At 43.2% G+C, this 23,266-nt stretch overlaps 1 protein-coding gene across 1 annotated transcript; it reads left to right on the forward strand.

Annotated features, from left to right (window-relative positions):
- Positions 1–4,757: 4,757 nt before the first annotated feature.
- On the forward strand, positions 4,758–22,873 carry mia2 (MIA SH3 domain ER export factor 2). The gene is made up of 22 exons (XM_079752669.1): positions 4,758–4,957; positions 5,571–5,702; positions 5,866–5,887; positions 6,536–6,624; positions 7,488–7,559; positions 8,093–8,203; positions 8,361–8,432; positions 8,556–8,660; positions 9,211–9,333; positions 9,818–9,958; positions 10,061–10,151; positions 11,487–11,554; positions 11,741–11,811; positions 12,308–12,409; positions 13,268–13,364; positions 13,885–13,952; positions 15,610–15,695; positions 16,943–17,056; positions 17,629–17,775; positions 18,732–18,902; positions 19,826–19,990; positions 21,691–22,873. Exons 1-22 carry the CDS (start codon positions 4,856–4,858, stop codon positions 21,945–21,947), a joined length of 2,406 nt encoding a protein of 801 aa, XP_079608795.1. The 5' UTR covers positions 4,758–4,855; the 3' UTR covers positions 21,948–22,873.
- The last annotated feature ends 393 nt before the right edge of the window (positions 22,874–23,266 follow it).

Here is a 23,266-nt window from a genome sequence, read left to right on the forward strand (position 1 = left end):
AACCCAGGCGTAGCACCAACTAATACAGCAGGGGACCAAATATTTGCTTCTACAAAGTTTCATGACCCAATGCAACAAAATCAAGGGAATAACATGAATGCAAGAAATGGAGAAGAGACAGTTCAGGCAACTGACGATGGACTCCACAACACCTTTGAAGCTGAAGAGCTCAATAGTTCCCATCTTGAGGCCTTATCTGACAGTGTGGCAAGAAAAACTGAGGTAACTGAAAGGAACGAGATGAACACACACATTATCTCTGCTGTGACTCGAGTAGAACAAGCAGTAGAGCTGAGGACTGACTCAGCCCTCGATCAGCTTAGCCCCAAGGAGGCTGGCAAATCTCAACACACACTGAGATACTCTGAAAGACAATTCGAGGAAAATAAAATAAGTTTGACCGCTCATGATATACATACTGGAATAGTGGATGGGTATCCTAATGTGGATACCATAGACCAACCCTGTGGTCCTCCACCAATGTCAGGGAGCCCTGAACGCAGTGGTGATAATACAGATGTTGTACATTTAGACCCTTTTAAGATAGGTGCAGTGCCTGATGAGAACACCCCAGAAGAAGATGAGGAGGCAAAGGCAGAGGAAGCAGACAATTCTTTAGCTTCCTCTGTGACACAATGGCTGGAATATGGTGATCAGGGGGGAACTGATGAAGCCGAGCTAGGACAGGATGAAGAGGCAACAGAAAGAGTTGAAACAAAAACTAAAGTGCTAGTAGCAGGAGTAAACAGTGAAGAGGATACTTTGTCCAACACCAGTGACCTTTCGCTTGAACAAAGTAGAGAGGAAAGTCCAATTGAGACAGATTTGAGATACACATTGTCACTCAATGTTAATAGTGACATTGATGATGTGTCAGATAGTATTAGCATGTTGATTACAGATAATGAATCAGAGGGAGCTAATCTTGATGAGGTCAAAGCTCTCCAGATCAGGTTGAAGAAGGATCCCAAGACGGATCCCTCAAGTGACAGTTTTCTGTCTAAACTGGATAATGTCTTGTCACTAGGTCAGGAAGATGATTATGAAGACAATGAAAAGAGTGGAGAGACGATGGAGGCAGATGAGAACGTTTCTAAACAAACCAAGGAGGGAAATGATCCAGATTTAAAGCAATATTCATTAGAAACTGATGAAGGATCAGTAAAAGCAGTGTTTAATGGCAAAGGTGGTAAACACAAGGAGGATAAAACTGAAACAGTAACACTCAACCCAGGTGTAGCACCAGCTAATACAGCAGGGGAACAAATATTTGCTTCAACACAGTTTCATGACACAAGTTTGACCTCTCATGATATACATACTGAAATAGTCGACGGGTTTACTAATATGGATACCATAGAACAACCCTCTGGTCCTCCACCAATGGCAGGGAGTAGTGAACACAGTTGTGATAATAAAGACGGTGAACATTTAGACCATTTAAAGATAGGTGCAGTGCTTGATGAAGAACAACCTGTAACAGAAACTAAGATAGCTGATGGGGGCGATGTCGTTGATAGCGACAATTTTCACGAAAGTGCTGAGCCGTTGGTTTCTCTATTTGAGATTGTGAAAAATCCCAAATCGACAACTGTGGAAAATACTATTAGTGACACTGTGATAAAAATGGAGGGAAAGGAAATGCAAGAGAGAAATGAAGAGACTGAAATAGTGGAGAAATTGCAAATGGCAAATACAGAGAGCCTGCATCTAGCCATTAAGAATCATTCGAGTTGGATCAGAGATAATGAAAGCAAAGTGCGAGCCACAGAAAGTATGAAACAGGACCAGATTACCATGGATGAACTTTACAGAGAAGAGGAGTCAGATTATGGCCCCACAAACGAATTTCAACCAGATAATATTGACCAACTGTATTCAGGTGTGGCCACCTTTCCGGAGCCTTCAATAAATGGGATGACCGAATCTAATCATCAAAGCGATAATACAGATCAGGTCACAACAATTGTAGATGAAGGCGAAAATTTGAACTCTGATAATTATGATGTAAGCATAACTGAACAATCTGATAGCATTGTTGCAAACAGTGATGATATTAGTATGATTTCAGCCTCACACAATGATGCAGTTTCTTCAGTGCAGGCTGTTGTTGTTGATTCTTTGAAACCTGACTTTCCTGTTGAAAATAAAGATACAGTTAGGCCTGAAAGTGTTGGTGGGGCTTTTGGTATGTTCAAAAATGCTTTTAGTTACTTCAGTCCAACCCCCAGTGCTGAAAACCGTCATTTGAAGCCAATTCCTGACAGCAGTGGCATAGGGAAGACATTCAAGCTAGAGGGTTCTTTGACATCCGAACAAGTTACACATTTTATCGCGGATACAACTCTCGGAAAGGGAGTTGTATCCGACACCCCTGTCTCCTCCAACACATTACAGCTTCCGCGCCAGGAAACCCCTCTGCCATTGTCATCTGCCCAGTACCAATCTCAGTCCAGTTCTTATTCCCACTCTCAACATCCAATCCCAGAAGTACCAATTAAAGAAGGCACAGCGACAGTTCCAACAAAACCCAAGGCCCTCCAAGGCCATTTCAGTGTCGAGGAGACCACCCTTTTAACTGAGCTCTTCGGTCGACACAAACTGCAGTGGGTAGATTTTATCCTCAGAAATCCCGAGAGCACCGGTGAAGACATGGATAATGACCGGTCTCTTCTCCTTGATATGGAAAGTCTCTTGCTCTACCATGTTGGCAAACTGGCACAAAGGCAAGACAATACAGAACAAACCGGAGAGCTAACTGGCCTGAAGAAACTTCAAACACTGATGGCCAGAGTTAAAGACATTCTCAACACTGGCCAATCAGAGGTCGTTAACACAGACAATGAAGGTATTCAGATCTACATTGCCTTACCTTCTTTCCCTGTTAGTCTTGGTGTTTTTCTGACATTTAAAAAAATATTGTAGTTGGTCCCTGTTTCACATTGTTTATGTTTTTCTTTTTGCTACAGATGATACCAGCTGCATCAGCACACCTTGTCTCTCGACAGAAAATGATAAACAGACTGCCATGGGAAAGCCAAGAAAGACAAGAGGATCATCAGAAAGTGTATCAGAAAAGACCCCAACACACCCAGGTAAATATGAACACACAAATGATTGGACATGTGAATGGAAAGGCAAACAACTAGATAAAAGACACTACAAAATACACAAGGGTTGGTTAGGAGAAATTAATTAGTTGCATATCTATTTTGGCTCAATTAAATTAAATTGCATGTAAAATACAGCTACATAGCAATTGTAAATGTTTATCTATGAATATATTGTTGTTTCTCTTTCTTCTGACAAATGTACTTATTGTAGGTAGCTTTGGATAAAAGCGTCTGCTAAATGCCCTAAATGTAAATAATAATCTTAATATAATTTTTTCATGTATTGTATTGTATTGTATTGCTGTATTTGGCCTTCATTTGAAAATAGTAGTGAAATTTATCCTTAGTATAGGCTAACAAATATTTATTAACACATTTTCTTTGAATTTTCAATATGCTCACACTAAAATAATGACTAGCATTTCCCTGGTTACATGGCACATGCAAAAATAGACCAAACAAAGCACTTGTTCAAGGACTAACATGGGTTGGGTTCGAGCTTGTGGATCCAGTCCAGGGTTAGCATTAGTGTTTTGCTCTGGAATATCAAGTGTAAAATTAAGTGATGGGTAAATGTTGCAAATTAACATTGGTATCTCTGACTTGGTCACTCTCCGAGGACACTGTTTTAAATCGTATATCTTATCTTGTTCCTCTGAAATGTAAAATATCCCAAGCAACGAGAAACAACAAGAATGGCATAGGTATGTCATCAAATTACATAATTTTAAAGTGGCATTTGTTAAGACCTTTCTGTTGGTGGTTGCAGGGGTAATAAGACAGTGGATGGATTTTGTTCACCATTCCACAAAAGATGTCCGTCTCCAGGTCCTGGCGGTGAGTAAGCTGCTCAGACAGCTCATTGTTCAGGTGAGTGTTGCTTCAATATTTGGGCTCTAACTTAGAGACTGATAACAAAGTGTCCACAAGTAAATTCTCCGCTGGAAAGTTATCGGGGCATGTGAATTTACGACATTAAACTGTGTGTTTGTGTGTGTGTGTGTGTGCGTGCGTGCGTGCGTGTGTGTGTGTGGCCACGTGTGTGTGTGGGTGTGCTTAAGATCAGCTCCATTAAGCTGTTGTTTTTACTTGGATGTAAACGAATCAGACGTGGTAAGTTTGATATGGAACTAATGTCTAAAGAAACTAAGTCAGCTGGGTTTGAGCTTGCTTGTTAAGCTGGTGGGTGTAACGTATGACAAACAGTCCCCATTTCATCGAGAGCCTTAGTGTAAACTATTCTTAAAGGTCAGTTAGTGAGGTTGACACGTTGAAGGAATATAGATCATATTCCTTGTTTGATCACACCTGTTTGCACGGGTGTCACTTTCTGCTTTGGTGTACCAGTGTTGCCTTCTATAATCGGTGACGTCGTGGACTAAACCATTTCATCACAAGGGGGGGGGGGCGTCAATAATTAAGGTGATATTTCCAAATAAAAACATTCATTTATTCAAACGTGTACAAAATGTGTGCTACTAAATACGTCACGCAGATTATTTATACTTTTGTATTCACCCCTATTCTTAGTCAGCATTAAACAGTACTCTTGAGGTCCGGTGTTTTGAAGTCAGTGCTGCGTCGTTACTGTGTTGCCAGATTGGGTCCGATTTCCCGTCCAACCTAGAAACGCTGCATCGTTACTACCGCTAGCTCGGGTTGACAGCTGAGCTGAGCAGTCTTATTATAACTGTGCCGGCAGAACATAATATAAATATAAACTCAAATGAAATAATATACAGATGGCGGATCTGTCAACTGGCGACAAACTGGCCGGCATAGAGTCGGACTTCCAGTCCGCGGCGGAGGTTTACTACAGCATCGCCGTGGAGAGGGTGAAGGATGTATGTGGCACTTTTTGGTTAGCTGTAGCTAAGCTAGCTCACACGTACACGTACAACTTGGCAGTGAGCGGCTTGTCATTGTTTATACTTTACAGTTTGAGCTGTGATGGTGGTCCTAGTCGCATATGATCCAGACATGTACATCTAGGTTGTTAGCAGCCAGGCTCTACACCAGGGACGACACAGGACACGTTTGTGAAGGCTTGTCATTGGTTCTGTTTAATGGATACGAGTGACAGCTGGGGACAGTATCAGAATCTAGTGTAACCAACCCATATACAATCAAAGACTTTACTTTACAATGGTTTAACTACCAATAATACAGTGCATCCCAAATACGGTTTGCTATGGCTTATTTGTATGATCATTTGTTTTCTATATAAATGCTATGGCACAGATCTGTTTAGCTCAACTACTCCCTGTTTCTCTATTATACTAAGCCACTTCATCCGAAGAAGAGGCTTATCAATGTGATATGTACTATGCACTGGTTAATAGGTATAAAAAAGCAGCAAGCCTCATGATATGTCGCCAAATTGTCTATTTACACAAACACAAGCAGTCAAGTGTGGATGAATCAACAGGGTGCTTCCAATGTTCAATCCCCGCCCAGGTGGTGTTAGTGCTGCCCGACGACATCAGACCTGGACCTGACCTTTATGGAGTGCCATGGGAACCAGTCATCATCACCAGCCTGGTGGGGCTGGTCACTATATGGATGTTCAGCTGTCGATTTTGTAATTCTGTGAGTGCATGCACACAAACAAACAAACTTACAAACAAACAATATAACAATGTGTTTATGGCAACATGGCACTCTAGTGCCTATCACAATAATCTCTTACATCCACATCCAATCAATTGTATAATTTGCTAACTTGTCATGTGTAATTTCTCAACTTACCCAGGTCAAAAGCAGAATGTATCGAGGTAGGTAACTTGAACTGCATGAGGCGATGCATATCGTTACACATGACGTCAAACATATCGTTGAGAGTATTAAAACACACTCAACTGTCGGTAACAGTTGATATCGGAGACTGTGCGTGACAGCCAAATTAACTAGTCTGTTGTGTTTGCTCTGCACTGTAGACTTAGACACTGTAAAAATAAGGTTTCCAAACATTTGTATGTCATCTTCTGTTACTGACGTCGACATCGTAGTCCTTGTCTCCACACTATAAATGACCGACCATTTTAGTTGTAGTCTTTGTGAACCTGTGGTTTGGTTTCACTTATGCTATTTGCCAAATGTCAATGCTGCATGCATATAAGATGAAGTGTATGTTTATGAAAAGGGGGGAGCAAAAGGTTTTGTTGTATCTGATTTATCCTTCTTCTGGGAGTTTGTTGAGGTCAGAATCACCCAATTTTTACCTCGCATCAGAAAACACACAAAAAAAGGGGTGACGACAGTTGTCATTTGGAAGAAATCCATCCTATAGCTTGTTCTAATCCTTATAAGATGTAGAAACGGCCCTTAGTTACATACTACAAAAACACTTTTGCCATCACTCAGTTTGTGTGTGTGTGTGCGCGCCCGTCTGTGAACGTGTTTTATGATGCACTGTCCCCCAGGTAAAGAGAGGCGTGTGGCAATGCACATAGCAGAACTGCTGAATGACAAGTGTAAAGTCCTGGAAGCTGTCAGCAAGGTCCAGACAGAGGTATTTACTGCATAATGGTTCTCTTTTCACATGTGACTATCCACTATAATCAATGGCTTTGTCGTAGTAAAATAATGTTGTATAGTCTCACAAATCAGACTTTTGATGAATAATCCCAAGTCTGAAAGAAGACTTGTTTAAATCGGTTGACCAGGATGTTTTGCTCTTTGGTTTTGTATTTGTTGATACCAATCATGTTGCTGGAGGCCGGGGTCTGTAAGCAAATAATGTGCTAAAACATCCTGTTTGTCCGGACAAAAACATTTAAGAGTGGAAAAGGTTTTGGTTTCCGGCCCAGGCTCAGAGTAGCAGAGTAGTTCCCCCAGTAGCATAGTGGAAGTGATCCATGATTGCACCTTATATAATAGTCAAATCAGAGCCAAAGACTAAAACACTTATTTCCCATAAATCCCTTAAATGCTAAATGGTCACATTCTATTGGAAATGAGTATTCCCTGAGAACAAGCATAGAGCTGACTGTGGCATGGTGGGGACCAACAGCTTAAGGCTCAATGTGTCCCATGTCCACTAGTTTGTAGCTTAATATTATCTGGACATATCTGTCGTCAATGTTGATCGATTTCAATAATGTTATCATAAGATCACATCGTGTAGCTGATATGTTCTACAAATACAAAACGTGGGTGAGCCTGTACCTCTCTTGGTTTACAAGAAACGTACAATCGACACTCACGCCGGCCGGGCTACGGGTGTTCGTCATGCAGTAGCACAGCCAGATAAGAATGGACAGAACACTGTTATTACGTCTTTTTAATGCTGCAAGTCTCCTGCCCTCTAACTGGTGGGGGCTCAATCTTACACACTGTTACCTTAATGGCTTACTGTGTCTGTGTGTGTTGCAGTATGATGAGTTGGAGGCTGTGCTCAGGGACAGCGGCGTCTTGGCCCAAACTGAAAAAGCAGAACAGCTGGAGGTTAGTCTGAACTTAACCAAGTGTTTTAAAAACTGTAGCTTGTTTTTCACTTCAACAGATGATATGCTGCAACTACTGGACTGCTGTTGTTATTTTTTTTTTTAACTAAGTTTATTGTATCACCGTATTTACTAGCAGCAGGTGCATTTCTCTTTAATGTAGGTTTATTTAGTGTATTGACACGTTAATGTTCATGTACATGTATGTTTTTAGCTCATATTTATGCTAGGCACTGGGTTGACTGTCAGGGCATTACTAATATTAAGCCTTAGTTAGACAAAAAGAGTTGCAAAGTTTTTTTTAATTCACTGTATTTTTCTGCGATATGTTGATATGTTGTCTTTGACATTGTCATTGCCATGAAAATAGTAAAGCTTGCTGTTGAGACAGTAGTACATTACTTCTTGCTATAACAAGCAATCTTAAGAATTTGTATTGGCATGAAAAAATACTTATATTTTTATAAATATGTCATTGTTTAAACTTTCACTGACCCTTTTCATACCCATTTTGTATTTCTATCCCTCCTCCAGCTCCAGTTCAGCCAATTGGAGAGTTCAAATCAGGACTTGGAGAGGGATTTGGAGGTTCTGAAAGAGCAACTGAAAATACATGGAGAGCATCGGGTACAGCAAGAGAGAAAGGTAGGGACACGCACACGCAGACCGGACAATACGCAGACTTGAACATCACTCATTCATTATTACCTTGACATCTGTGTAACAAATATTGCCCTAATGAATTAATATTGGACAATAGAAGAGTGTTCATCGCTCGTGTTTTATGCCACCGTTCCTCCAGATAGCCGAGCTGGAGGAAAGCATTAAAGCCAGTGAAAAAGAAACCAAGGAACTCCAGGCCCAAGAAGAAGAGGTAGATACTTCGCCTCCCCCCCTCAATTACACTTTTCTCCTCTTATGGCCGGTCCAAGCTCCTCTTCCCTGCCTCCACCCCTGTCTGCTCTTATCCACTCCTGTGTGTGTGTTTCTTCTTCAGGCTGTGACGACTCTGAAGATCTACAACATGAACAGTGAGCGTCTCCAGAGGAACCTGGATTCAGCCGAAGAGGAGAACATACTGCTCCAAGAGAGCAACACGCAGGTAGGTCGTACTCTGCTACAGGGTATCCTAGTTGCAGTATATCAAATCCCAGTCAGGGAAAATATCAACTGTTAACCGCTGAGATGGTACGAGGTGGTTTTGAACGAAAGAATGCTCCTAGTCGGAGAGGCAGAAGAAAGCATATTGACCCAAGATTACAAGTCAAAGATGACCTGGACTGGAGTTTTAAGTTCTCTAACAGTTGCACTATATAACTGATACCCTCCCAATATGTGACTTCTGCTACCTACAACATCTAAAATATGTATGTCATGCATGTAGACTGGACAATAGCAAGCTACAGAAACAGGTTATATTTGACCTGAGGACGCCAAGAATGATTTGCACTGGGATAGAGAGGCTGCTGGACATGGATGTTCAGCAGGCCAGGATAATGTTGATGAAGAGAACACAGTTCCTGTGACTGCTGAATCACAGGTTCAAGCATGAGCACCCTAAGACCACTACTGCGCCTGGTGGGAAAATATGATGATGATGATGATGATGATGCTGAGATCTGATTGCCCTTTTTGCTCCCCAAACTTTGTAGTTGAGTGAGCAGATGGAGGGCTGGGTGGAGCGTGTGAGTGAGCTGGAGGACGAGATGAGGAGGTGTGAGGCCGCCCACACGGGGATGCAGCAGGACGTAGACACCAAGGACCATCGCATCAAGGTACTGGCCACCCTGTCACTGGGATTAAGGCTCTGATGGTTGTGTAGAGATATGGCCTACGTGGTATATGGTGCCTGAGCGTATTTCTCCACTTTTAGATCTGGACTCAATTGGTTGTCCATGTTATTCATGGGTCCAATTAAATGAGCCTGACCCTGTCCCTGGGCATTGTGATTTTATTTAGTTATATACCAAGGATTGTTTATCCTCGGCTGCAGCACAACAAACCAAAGATTATCTTTTATTCATTTTTTGAATGGTCTGAACGGTCTGAAAGTTTATAAACGGTGCCACCACATGTATCCCTTTGAATCAGTCTTCAGTCAATTGTTCCTGCAAGGGAAACAGTAAAATTACCTGTTTAGTCGACGGCCACAATCTAATGGATCTCTTAATCTCTGATTAAGTGGATTTACAGCCGACGGCCGATGGGCCAAGTCTAAACTACACCCCTGTCTGCTGCATACCCCCCCCACGTCCCCAGTACCTGACAGATCGTCTGCTGAGCATGAAGGCGTTGGACTCTGACCTGGAGCAGGAGGACGAAGGAGAGAGAGACGAGTCCAACGGGGATGAGAAGGAGAGGCACCTTCAGAAAGTCCAGAAGCTAATTTATGCTGCAAAGGTATTAATCAAGATTGGATTAAATTGCTATTGCTACATTATATTTGGATTCTAAGGAACTATGAGATATTTTTTGTTTATTTTGTTTTTCTTCTTTGTGTAGTTGAATGCAGACCTCAAATCGATGGATGAAGATAAGGACAGAACGTTTGCCAAGCTGAATGATGAAATCCAAGCTAAAGAAGAACTTCAACGTGAGTCCGACTCCAATAGAAATGTTTCACCATGGCCAATGTTGATGGTTAAAGGGTCGGTCCACCGGTTTAACACACTGAGAGTAGTGTCATAAGATTTAGTTAGACGCCACCAATTGGTCATGTCATGGACATGACCAATGAACTCCACCATAAACATGAGTTTATGGTGGAGTTCATTTTGGGCTGGGGAGCCCTTTGCAGCCAAGGTTTTGCCTGCGACTTAACGAGAGGGCCAACATGGCACCAGGCACTCCAATGGATGTGTTGGTAGCCTCCTCTAGTGCACACCGTGCCCGGATGCATGGTTTAGGTCAGGGGTCTTCAATTAAAATTGAACAAGGTCCAGTTACTAAAAAGTCCTTCCAAGAAAGGGCCGAACCTCTAACCTACCACGTCCTAATAGCCTACTTTAGTCAAATACAATCAACACGGCATATTTCCTTATAATTTCAGATGTATTTATTTTCAATTTCCAAATAGCTTACTTTTAACCATGAAGACAAAGTAACGCATCTTAACATTTCAAGTAAATAAAACAGGTCGAAGACACAACAAAGGTTTAGTACTGCCTTGCGGGAGAATGAACATGTATTGGTCAGTCCATTCATCTTTAAAATGTCTGTTTTCGTGGTCAACTTTCCTAATTTTCGAGCAAGCCATTTTCTCATTCCAAATCGCTCTTCCGGTAAACAAACGATTTGATTGGCTATTTTTTGAGTGACGCTATTACGCACCTGCCGTGACTGACTGACGGGGGGGGGAGTTCGGTGTGTGCATGATCTTCGCTCTGTGAAGATCATTACTTTTTGCTGTTTTTATGCTGTACTACGGTCTATTCTGCCTTTTAATTTGTACTTCAGTGAGAAATGTCTTTATTAACATAATCATGCGTTGTAAAAAAAAATAGCATTATTTTAAATTGGTCATGGGTCCGGATAGGACCGTCACTTGGTCCGGACACGGGCCGCGGTCCGCCATTTGGAGGTGCCTGGTTTAGATCATTGTCGGTTGTCAGGCAGCAGCATCCACATGCTCGTCATCAACCTCGGCGGCACAGTGCCCCGGGGGATTACTGTAAACAGCTACTGCCATTCGACCACGTAGAAAAAGTGATACAAACATGTTATTGGGGGCAGCTATCATAAACTAAATCTAAGTGCATGGATCATATTGGAAAGTTGCACACAATTATTTAAAAACTCTTTCCCACTATCCCAATGGGACCCTCAATGTATAAATCGGTCGACTGCTTAAACATGGTTAGTTTCTCAAACAATGGTTCTCATCAAATGAGTTGAATTTGTCCTGATCACGGTGTCTGTCTCTCTTTAGAGGGCATCAAGGGGCTAGAAGAGGAGCGGACCTCACTGCAGACACAGGCGGAGCATTACACCGAGCAGGTGGGACCTTCAGAAGCTTAGCTAACTTATTGACCAACTTCAATTGTACAAATTGGTATCTGCTGTTCATCGCTCATAAGTCTTAGAACCTCACTGAGCTACTTCAATGTGTTATCTGTGTGATACATCTCCAATGGTGGACCTCCACGGTGCCTTGTTGACTCATTTCTGAACACGCTGTCTCAGGTCCAACGGCTGCAGCAGAAACTGCTGATCATGACAGAGATGTACCAAGAGAACGAGCTGAAGCTGCACAGGTACACTCAGACACGGCCATATACATGACCGTTCAAAAGGTTGGGGTCACTTAGAAATGTCCTTATTTTTAAAGAAAAGCACAGTTTTTTTTCAATGAAGATAACATTAAATGAAACGAAATGAAAGAATATTTAGAGACTCTATACATTGTTAGTGTGGTAAATGACTATTCTAGCTGGAAATGGCTGATCTACAGCTCGGCATAGAGGCCCATTTCCATCAGCCATCACTCCTGTGTTCTAGTTGTACATTGTTTAGCTAATCGCGTTAAAAGGTTGATTGATGATTAGAAAACCCTTGTGCAATTATGTTAGCACAGCTGAAAACTGTTGTGTGAGTTTTCATGGAAAACATGAAATTGTCTGGGTGACCCCAACTTTTGAATGATACATATATACACACACTATATACTATATCCACTGACGACAGGAGTTGATGTCCACAGCTGTACATGCTTCAAGAGGGGAGGTGTTTCATGTGTGTGTGTGTCTTCAGACTGTTAACAGTAGAAGAGAAGGAGCGCCTGCAGAAGGAGGAGAAGCTGAACAAAGCAGATAAGAATATATCTTTGGCCATGGAGGAACTAGACAACTACAGGTAAAAGAAAATCTTCTTTTGAATATGCTATATTCAATTTGTGGGAGCCAAAGTCTTAAAGGGGTGATGTTATGCTTTTTGTAATATAACGTATGTATACGTGTTTTACGTCTGCTAAGCTCGAAAAAAATCTAGGTCTGAGCCAGGGGGAGTATTTATGCCCACGGAGAACGCCCCTCAATAAGGCGTGAAACAGCTTGCAGTGGACATAGCAGAATTGCAGAAGTCGCGCCTCCCGGCTACCCGCAATGTTTACAACTTCTCGGGGGTGTGGATTTGTTGACACACGCAAAGCGTTCGACCAATCACAACAGAGGCCCTCTCTGTTGCGAATGGTCGAACGCTTTGTGCTGACCAATCACAGCAGACTGGGCTAAAAAAGCTTGAAATGGGAGGATATTTTAGCTGGGCTTTCCCCCTAGAGTTCAGCTACAACAACCCTAGGCAAACCTAAGGGCACCTCGGAAATTATGTCATCAGCATTGGCAAGGTGAAGACAGGCAGGCTCACCTGTTGGACACTGAGCCCAAGTAGTTAAACTGTGTAGCGGCCTCTTCTACCCGCCTCTCAGGCTTTGGCACCAAAGCAAGATTGATTGAAACTTAGAAAAGATTGTTACAGATGATCAAATGATGAATTGTTTTAGTCATTTATCAAGTTTAACATACCACAACCTTTAGGATTTAAGCCTCAGAAATACTAATTTGTGTTTGCTCTTCTTTTGTTGTACACATCATGAAGTGAACACCTCCTGACATTTAACATTTTGAGGAAGATACACACAACCACCCATGCACCGTGATGATGAAGGCAGGTGCTTGGGCCTGAGTTTAACGTCCAGTACTGTTTGGCCCCCAGGCAGCAGGCTGAGAACATGGAGGAAGAGCTGGAAAAGACCAAGCAGTCGTACCAGACTCAGATCTCCTCTCATGAGAAGAAGGCTCACAATAACTGGGTCAGTACCAGTCTTATCGTCTGCAATCAACATTGCCTTACAAATACGTACACTTACCAGAAGCTTACCATTTTAACTTCACGAATGTTGTTCCAAGATTTGTGAAGTTAAAATGGTAAGCAACTGAGAGAAAATCTCAGTTGCTTACATTTTAAAAAGACGATTTTTAGCTGGAATATGAGCCATACAGTATTTGTAAAATACTGTATTTTTTAGGACTGCCGGTATTGGCGATATATTGAGCGATGTTGTATATGAAAAGTGGGACACACCGTAGCGATATATACTATGTCCCAACAGCTGAACTTTCTGTTGGATCCTGCAGTCCCCCGCTGCTCCTATAGAGGTCCCAACATCTGCGTGGAGGCGTTGAGCATTCCCATTGTATTTTGGGGGGAAAGGGTTAGAGAAAGGGCAAATACATCTGGTTTTTACCTCTTTGTTGGCTCTTTAAGGGAGGATCTTTAAGATAGAGTACACATAAACATGTTCAAGTCACTGATCCTTGTCTCTCTCTCAGTTGGCAGCGCGTTCCGCAGAGCGAGACCTGGCCGACATCAGGAGAGAGAACACTCTGCTCAGACAGAAGTATGTCACCGTCTTTCATCATGTCTGTCAATAGGCCTTTTTTTATTTCTGTCCTTTGTGACCTCATTCCTCTGTTTTTATTTATTCATTGAATGTTTTATTTTTGCCAATTGCCGTTCTCTCTCTTAAAGCTAGGGTGGGTAATTTTGGAGAAAACAGCCGTTGAGATTGCGTTGTGTTCTCTCTGGTCCCTCCCTGCCATGCTCTGCCTGCTGAAGCTCCTCCCTCCGAACGTCAGTTATGCGCGTTCATGTGAATTCAGTTACATTGATAGGAAGACGAAACACCATGTCAGATTCCGAGGTAATTAAACATTAGTGCTGATAACTACATAAGTACATATTGAGCAAGCACAACAGTGATTGGACAGTAAAGAAAAACATTATCGGAATTAAAAAAAAAATATATATATATTTGTTAAAATGACACAGAAAGCCAGATTACACACAAGAAAACCGTCACTTTAAAGCGATCGCGAAACTTAGCAAGGCTGCTGCTAGCTTGCAACAACGTTATAACAATACATGGAATATCATATGCTACACTTCCCTCGCTGTGCTTATCTTGGCAGTTGTGTCAAAGTAGCTTTTACACAAACGTGACTCGGACATTATCCACAGTTGCGTTGAGGCCTAGGCGACGTGTGAGCACAATCTCTGTGTTATTCCGACAGGTTAGTGTGACCATAACCAACACATAAAACGGGCCGGAAAAGAACCATGGGCCGATGCAAGACATCCTACGGAACCGTATTGAAACGGTTACATTACAGAACCGTAATGTAACGGTTATCGTGGCTTTGCCTAATAAAAAACCATACCAGCCGACCCTTTACATATTCTTCACAATATACAATGGAGAGATATCACTATTCCTTACCTGTCTATAAGAAATGTAGCCATCTCAGCGTCCGATTTTACATTTCTCAGGTCACGTAACTCTCTCCATCGCTCATAAGCCACGCCAATGTTTACTCTGGTTTTATCTCGAGCTCTCTCCGCCTCCCTTTCAGTAGCTGTCCTTTCAACAAGTGTCTTTCCTCTTTTTTTCGCTGTCTTAGCGGTGTAAGTTGTTGGTATCCGGGGAATGGGAAATTTAGGGGCCGTTGATGAAGACATTGCTATTCATTTGTTGTCGCTGTAGTAGTGCAAAACTGTCAGACTGCTAGGCTCGTGAACGCTCACGCAGGGACGCACCAACGTTGTTGCCAAGGTGAACGGACAGTCCTACAGCCAATAAGAATGGAGAATCAGAGCCTCGCTCTGATTGGTCAAAGTGTACATGAGCGGTGGCAATTTTTGGGGGCGGCACTCAGAGGCAGGGGACAGCAAAGTAATGGGCAGATATTCTCAGAGCACTTCACCTACATATAGCTGACTGGCTATTATGACAGTTTTGCCAAATATTACAGTAAAAAAATGACCCACCCTAGCTTTAAGCCTGTCCGTTGCAACACTGACATTTTGGTATGAATGTCATCTAACTTTTTTTTGTCTAGCCCATAGTTTACATACCCCATTCTTGTCCAAACTCTCTTGCCTCTTTTCTGACCAAATGAATGTCGGAGAGAGCCGCTGTTGCCAGGCCAACCCTGAGGAACAAAAAGGAAATGCACTTCAGTTGACGTGTGGTGAACTCTGTGTATGATTGTGTGCAGGCTGACAGATACGCAGTTTAAACTGGACAGCATCGACAAGGACCCGTATGCCTTGGACAGCCTGGCTAGACCACTGCCTTTCAGAGGTGGACACACACACACACACACACACACACACACACACACACACACACACACACACACACACACACACACACACACACACACACACACACACACACACACACACACACACACACACACGTGATATGTTGGATAGGCCATTACGGCTTTTGCTATAGCCACTAATGTGAGAAGGTGAGGTTTATCTAATTTTTGTTTTATTCAAATTAGCCACTCTCTTTAATTCAACTAATTTTATAGTACTGGAAAAAGCAGTGAACAGAATATGAACAGATATATTAGGAATAGGCCTTTAACTAAAGTGCATAAAATGTCTGTCCCTCAGTCACAACTCTATCACAGCCAAAAATATACGTATTTAGGCCTCCCATAATGTGAATAATAAATCATCTAGAATTTTCTAAAGAACTTTGGGAAATTGGCTGGCATTAACAAAAAATATCAGCAACAAACTTTCAACATAAAGTTAATAAAAAAATATATTAAAAATATAATGATACTTGTTGTCCGCACAACTCATGAATTTAATGAGACACATGTACCTGTCTCTGACTGCATTTCAAGCAAATTGTGTGAACTTACTATAGATTGGACAATTAAAAATATGTGTGATGACCACTTAAGAACTAAAGCCCATGTGAAGAACAAGGAACAGCTCCGTGTTAACAGAACATGCCTCATTAAAACACCAGATCTACTGTAGTGCAAGAGTCAAGACGAGAAGTTCAGCTTGTTTCTAGCGAAGCATTGCAACAGGGAGGAGCATAAACTCACCGGTCCTATGTGTTCAACCAACAACTGTTCTACTGAAAAAACAAAACGGAAAAAAATGAATTTGGGAAAAAATAAATAATAAACAGATTTCATCTGCCTCTACATGTGGAGGTGGATGCACTCTCTTTAAAACGTATCCATTGCACCTACCTGCCCTCCGCCATCTGCTGACAGTACGGATAATGGTTGTTGACGTTACGCCCTAAATAAATAGCAAACTGGGATTTTGTTTGTTCTGCAAATAACATTTTAATTAATGCTTGTTTCACTTCAAAGCAATTACAAACTTTTGCCATAATATCAACTTCATCATTACAAAATAATGTTGAAGTTGATATTATGGCGTTTTTTTTATGTCATTGAATGATCAAGCCTTGGACCATTCCGCGGCACCACTGAACATGCATCTAAAGCTCTCACTAGCCCAGTCTCCTCCTTACCCCTGTCCCTCTACTCTCTCTCCCTGTGTCTCCAGGTGAGCGATCCCCTTATGGCCCCTCGCCTCTGGGTCGCCCTGCCTCAGAGACCAGGCCCTTCCTGTCTCCCCCCACTCTGATGGAAGGACCCTGTTCCAGATTGTCTCCCAGAGGTTAACACACTTTCACACAGTTACACAGCTGGTACTGTACTCTCTTCAAGACGTTACCGGGCTGTGCGTTTTAGAGATGTCCTCTGCAGAGATGTACATGAACTTAATGTAACCATGGTTTCCTTCATCTTTTTCGTTGTTTATCCCAACCCCTAAATTAACCTACTTAAAGCAGGGAAATATATTTATTTTATTTGATCAACATTTTTTTTCAATGAATTTATATATTTTTTTATTTCAAAAGCATTTATATTAGTAAGACAACATGTATTCATTTATTTATACTTCAAAAAGCAACACAACAATTGACGACAGATGACAACAGTCGCTTTCGGGTCGACTCACAAGACGGAAAGGAAAAAGCAGCTAAATATTTTCATTATTTAAAACCACAATGCATCTCTGTCTGTCGGTCTCTCTGTCTCTGTCTCTGTCTCTGTCTCTCTGTGTTTCTGTCTCTGTCTCTCTGTGTTTCTGTCTCTCTGTGTTTCTGTCTCTGTCTCTCTTGCTGCTTCTGTCTCTGTGTCTTTCTTGTTCTGTTTTTAACCGGTGCCTCCTCTGTCTGCACCCAGTGCCTCGTGTCCCACTAGAGCCCCCTGGTGGTGGGAGGGAGCTGATGGAGAGGAGCGGTGGTCCGCATTCTGACGGCTCCAACTCTCCCACATGGGAGAGGGACCGCCGGGGCCCGCCCCCGCCTCCCGGGCACCTCGGACCTCCAGGTGCGTGTGTTGGAGAGCATTCAAAAAATATCCAACCTGCTCCACTTCCACCCACAATGCACTGCTTCCTTTGTCCCAATGGATCATGTCAAAATATTGCCAGTACGACCCAGAATGGTGGATATCATTTTGATGCAAACCGTGCGCCTGTATTCTGCGTACGAGCATACCAAATGCCAGTGTAGAGGGTTTGGACTTGTTTTGCGATATCCAGCGATACTATGATGCGTATCACCTTCTATTAATGTTAGGTTTTTAAAACCTTCACTTTTATCATTTTGTATTTAAAGAGCCAGTGAGCTCCACACACACAGCCCTGACAGAGCTCCAAACATCCACACACACACATCCATATTAAGCTGAAACAAACACCGTGCCACTGGCGCCCCTCAGCCGTGAGGTCAGACTACCTCTGGGTATAGGCAGTCTGACGTCAGGAGCAGAACGCCACCTGCCACCGCAGCAGAGCGCAACCATCAAATAGTGTTCTGGGGAGATTGGCAAAGACATCCATTTATTTTCTCTAAATTGGGGACTTATTTCGGTAACAGTGATGAAATGGCAGAGATGAATATGTTGATATAAGACACATGACCCCATTTAAACCAAAGCAGTCAGTGTTATTAGGTTCCCTGGCTCTTTTTGCAGGGCGTGCCAAGCCGGTAGGGTACGGTAGGGTAGGGTAGGGTACAGGGCACGCCCTACAATTTCACTGTCTTGCCAGTGTATAACCGAGGTGGTATAGTCCCCCCTTGTCACGGAGCATGGACCATGCTGGGAAAAAGGCAGGCATAAAATGGCCATATTTGGCAGTGTTAAAATGGTAATATGCGTATATAGAGAGAGGGACCTTGCTTTCAGCCATTACAAACGGGTTGATATTGAAATGATTTCCTTCTCCTTATCTCTCTCTCCCTCCAACACCCCCCCCCTCCTCTCTTCCTTCTCTTCTTTAGGGTACATGTTCCCAGATCCTGGGCCCCCCATGTACCGGAGACCCATGCCCATGGGCCTCCCACCGCCCCATCTCCTGCCCTCCGGACCGCCCGGACCCATGGCCATGCTAGGGCCCCCCAGGGGCCACCCAGCTGCACGTGGACCCCCGGGACCCCCCATGCCCAAGGACAGTGAGTCTCCCGCAACCTTAATCTCTGTTTTTTTTCGCGATGGAGACGAAAGGAAACGACACAGTTACTAAAAGTGTTCTGTTTGGATAAGCAGTGGTTAATATTGGGACTATGGTTCGCTCAATATTGTTGTTTTATTAAACATCTTGTAAGGGGTCATGCGGTTTCGACTTTTCCCTTTGCTTTAGACTGTTATATGACGTATTGATACATGTTTTACGTCTGCTAAACTGGAAAAGTCCGAGGCAGGGGGAGTATTCGCGCAAACCGAGAACGCCGCTCAATAAATGCGTGAAATAGCTCGCTTTGACCCCGCAGTGTGACCTCAGACTATGCAGTGGCGGGTGTTGAAGTGCAGAAGTCCCGCCTCCTGGCTACCCGCAATGTTTACAACTTCTTGGGGGTGTTGATTTGCCGAAACACGCGCAAAGCGTTCAACCAATCACAGCAGACTGGGCTACTCGGGAGGCGGGCCTTTAAACGACTTGATACAAATCAGAACGTTTTTGAAAGATGCTGAAATTGGTTTTGCAGAAATAAACAGTGTTAGAATAATAAGGGGTATTTTTAGCATACAGGCATGTAACCCTATTCTAGTAGTACCCCCAAATGCAATTATTAACCCTAAAATAGCATGATATGGGATCTTTGATAATATTCTTCCTGATGCCCTCCCCTGTGGTTCAGGGTGGATCAAAGCCTCTGGAGCTCATTGTTGTGTGATCCATGACGGCTGCCCTCTGTATCTTCTGGACATCGTAGAGACAGCACAAAGCTGCAGCCTCATGCTTTGTGCGCACGCATTTGTCCTCTCAGAGTGAACTTGTGTGTCTTCTTAACTAATGTTTAATGTAACGCTTATTGAATTCCTAGTCCTTTAGTATGAGAATAAAGATTAATAAAGTATGTTGTGGTGATCCCAGATCAGCCCCGTCTTGCTGAGCTGAGGCCTGAGGTCGAGGGCCGCATGGGGGGAGACGCCGGCCCTCCCGGACCTCCCTTCCCTCGCCGGGGCCCCCATGGGGCCCTGCCCCATGATTTCTACCCCCCACCTTCCAGGGGGCTGGATGGGGGTCCCAGGATGCCGAGTGAGTAGAGTGGAAGACACTGTCCAAGCGTTTTTTTATTAGGATTTAAATATTAAGCCTCTTCACCATCATCATCATCACAACGTGCAAACTAACTGTGGGCGTATCCGAGTGTACCCGGCCTTAAGATACATACAGGATGGTGAAGGATCGGCCCTTTCTTCACACATTAGGGTGCCAAGCACAAAGTGTGAACCTATTGTAATTGTTAGTTTTATTATTATTATTATTCCGCCACGTTTGACTTACACAGCCTAAACCGCTCGCACGCTTTTTATGAAACTTACTACAGCTGTAGAGGCTGACTCAAGATTAACAGAGAGTAAATATTACACTCATTGGCCCAAAGGTGGCACTATAGCAACAGTCCAAAAATGCACACATTTTGTACAAACATATCTCATAACCGCTTTGACTTAGAGTCATGAAACTTTGTTGTGACATCCATATCCTCATGCTGAACAAATATGCCTCAAGAACCTATGACTTTATTTGGATAGATTTACGACTATTTTGAACTTTGTTAAAAACACTAAGTCAAAGACCCATGTGTCAAAGGCACATGGGTCAAGATTAACCCCTCCGAATTGTATCCATATCGGGCCATACGTCATACGTCTTCACTTAATGATTGTTCTGAGCAGCAACATGATGAACCTGCTTCATCTCACAGCGGTAAAACAATTAACTGAAAATGCATCCTCTCCAAATTGTACCCAGATCGGGCGATAGGGGGAGCTATATCAATTAACATAGCTGCAGACTTTGCAGACTTTGGATGGACATATTATCTGACCTTTTTCTCCTCATGTTGAGCAAATGTGCCTAGGAAACCCAGAACCTGTAACAAAATGGCTGCTGAACATCCAAATTAGCCCAATCAATGATAGGTGACTAAAGGCAGGGTTTACTTGAGTCAATCATCACCAAACTTTGTGTATTTAAAGAAGCATAGGTCAAGGTTAACCAGGCTAAAGTTAATCAAAATAGGACTATAGGGGGCGCTAAAGCAATCAATTGAAAACTTTAAAGAATCAGCTCGTCTGCCTTTTGACGTATGGTCATGAAATTTTGTTCGCCCATCAACAGATCCAAGCTGATGCTATTCCAGTGTTGTCAACCGTATGCAAACAAAAAGGTTTTAATTTTCTTTGTTGGGGTCTTAATGGTCTGCGTCACAGTCTTAATGGTCTGACAGGGTCTTCATGGTCTGCCTCAGGGTCTTAATGGTCTGTTAGGGTCTTAATGGTCTTATTGGTCGGCTTTAGGCTTGGCACCCGAAAATGCTGCTTGCAGCTTTAATTGAGTCTTGGCTTTGCTCGTGTGTTCATCCCAGCTCTGCTCTTCAGGGTCCGCCCCAGCATACGGGCGTGTACAGGCACTCACACCGGGGCCCAAAGCAGCCTTGTAACTACCAGCACTGCTGAATACCTTGGTGCAGCACACAGCGCTTTCCATTACGATACATTATATAAAACAAGACCTTCCGTTGTGCCCTGTCCTCTCTGCGGCGTGGGGACACTGTCTGACGGAGGGAACAGACTCTGACTCAGCACTTGCGCGATATTGTAGTTGTGCATCTAATTTTAATGAAGAAGAAACAAACTAGTCTTAAAAGAATATTAAAAAAAATATGGTGCTAGTAAGGAGCATTACAGAACCCTCCTTCTCCAACTCTTCTGTTACTCTCTCTCCCCCAGTGTGGCGCCCTCCTCCACACCCAGGGCCGATGTTCCCGCCGTCTCGGATGCTGCCCCCGGGCGGCCCTCCTCCTCCTCTCCTCCCTAACCAGCCGTCCCCCTATCTCCCTGGGGTGCGCCCTCCCTTTCCCCCTGCCCCCAGTGCCCATCTACCTCCTCCTCCACTTCCTTTCTCCATGGACCCCCAGGTCAGCCCCCCAGAACAGACACCGCCAGCGCCGAGCGGGCAGGCTCCCTCGCCGAACCAGCTCCTCTGAGCCTCTGAAGGGCTGCCCCTCCTTGTTCCTTTAAGGGTGTTTCATTCAGGTTTGGTACGACATTTTAAAGGAGACTAAGAATCATGGAAGCTCTTCCCTCTTTGGGTTTGATACGTCTTCACTTAATGATTGTTCTGAGCAGCAACATGATGAACCTGCTTCATCTCACATTTACTCATCCTTCCTGCTTCACATGTTCTCATCTCCGCTCCTTCCTCTGTCTTTGCTGCTGGTGTTTGCGGTGAACAGGTGTTTCCCGTCTGCCGTCGCCATGGTGATGGTGTCGGGTAGACCTTTGCGGGCTGTTTTTCCGTTTCCTGTTTGAGACTTACCCAGCAGGAACAACATGTGAGCACATATACACGCTCTGTCTGTTTTTGAGCTGACGGTCAAAAGACAAACACTGATTATCAACAGAAACAACCAGCCTCGCCACCTTAATTCTTTGTCAGATCCCTCCTGACGACCGTTTGTATAGGGGAATATGGTGTATGGTTGTATTGGAGAAGAATGGCAAGCTGTATTCTGCCCATGTCTGCGGCAGTCCTCTTGGTTTCCCCTGAACAAAAAGGAGAATATAGTTTTCTGTAGATAATCTTTACTCAATTGTAAATATCATGTGACCTCTGGATATCGGATTGTATCACTGGTCCGTTAAAGACTGAGTGAGGACTAAATTATGCTAGAATGTGAATGAAAATGAAACACATTGTTACTTTTAAATTCAGCCATTACTTGACTGACTTAATAAAACGGTAATTTGTAATAGAGGGGAACAAGAGGAAAATGTTGTGCGCTATCTGCCGTCCGTGGTGAAACATATTGAATCAGTGACTGGAAGAACGGCCTTTTGAAGGGCCAGAGGATACAATGATGGAATTTGTATTGTAAAAAGAAAGATGTAATAAACATTGCTTGTGAAATTATCCATGTGTATTTTAATTCAGAATTACACGAGTACACGATGAAGAGACAATAGGAACTTGGCGCCACTTGGATAATTAAAGGAACACCATTCCCCACCTTCGGTCCCCAGACCCATTAGAACCGGGCCGTGAAATATTTCCAGAAAAGGCAACAAAAAGTCATTTTATAACTTGGGCAATACAAGTTATGTTATTTCCTCCAACACAGACTGCATACTTATTTGTATTGGAGAAATTGAGACGTTTTGTGAATTGTTCTGAAAGTTGCAAAATTTGTATATTCAAGTCTTACAAATAGCCTTTGTTGCCAACTAGTTCCAAATATGCAACTAAACCGCTGTAGATTAAGCATTGTGCTTTGCACTACCTTTGTTTAAGTCTCGGATGACTTCG

The sequence above is a fragment of the Pollachius pollachius genome, assembly GCF_949987615.1.
Source record: "Pollachius pollachius genome assembly, chromosome: 15".
In the NCBI taxonomy this organism is placed as follows: Eukaryota; Metazoa; Chordata; class Actinopteri; order Gadiformes; family Gadidae; genus Pollachius; species Pollachius pollachius.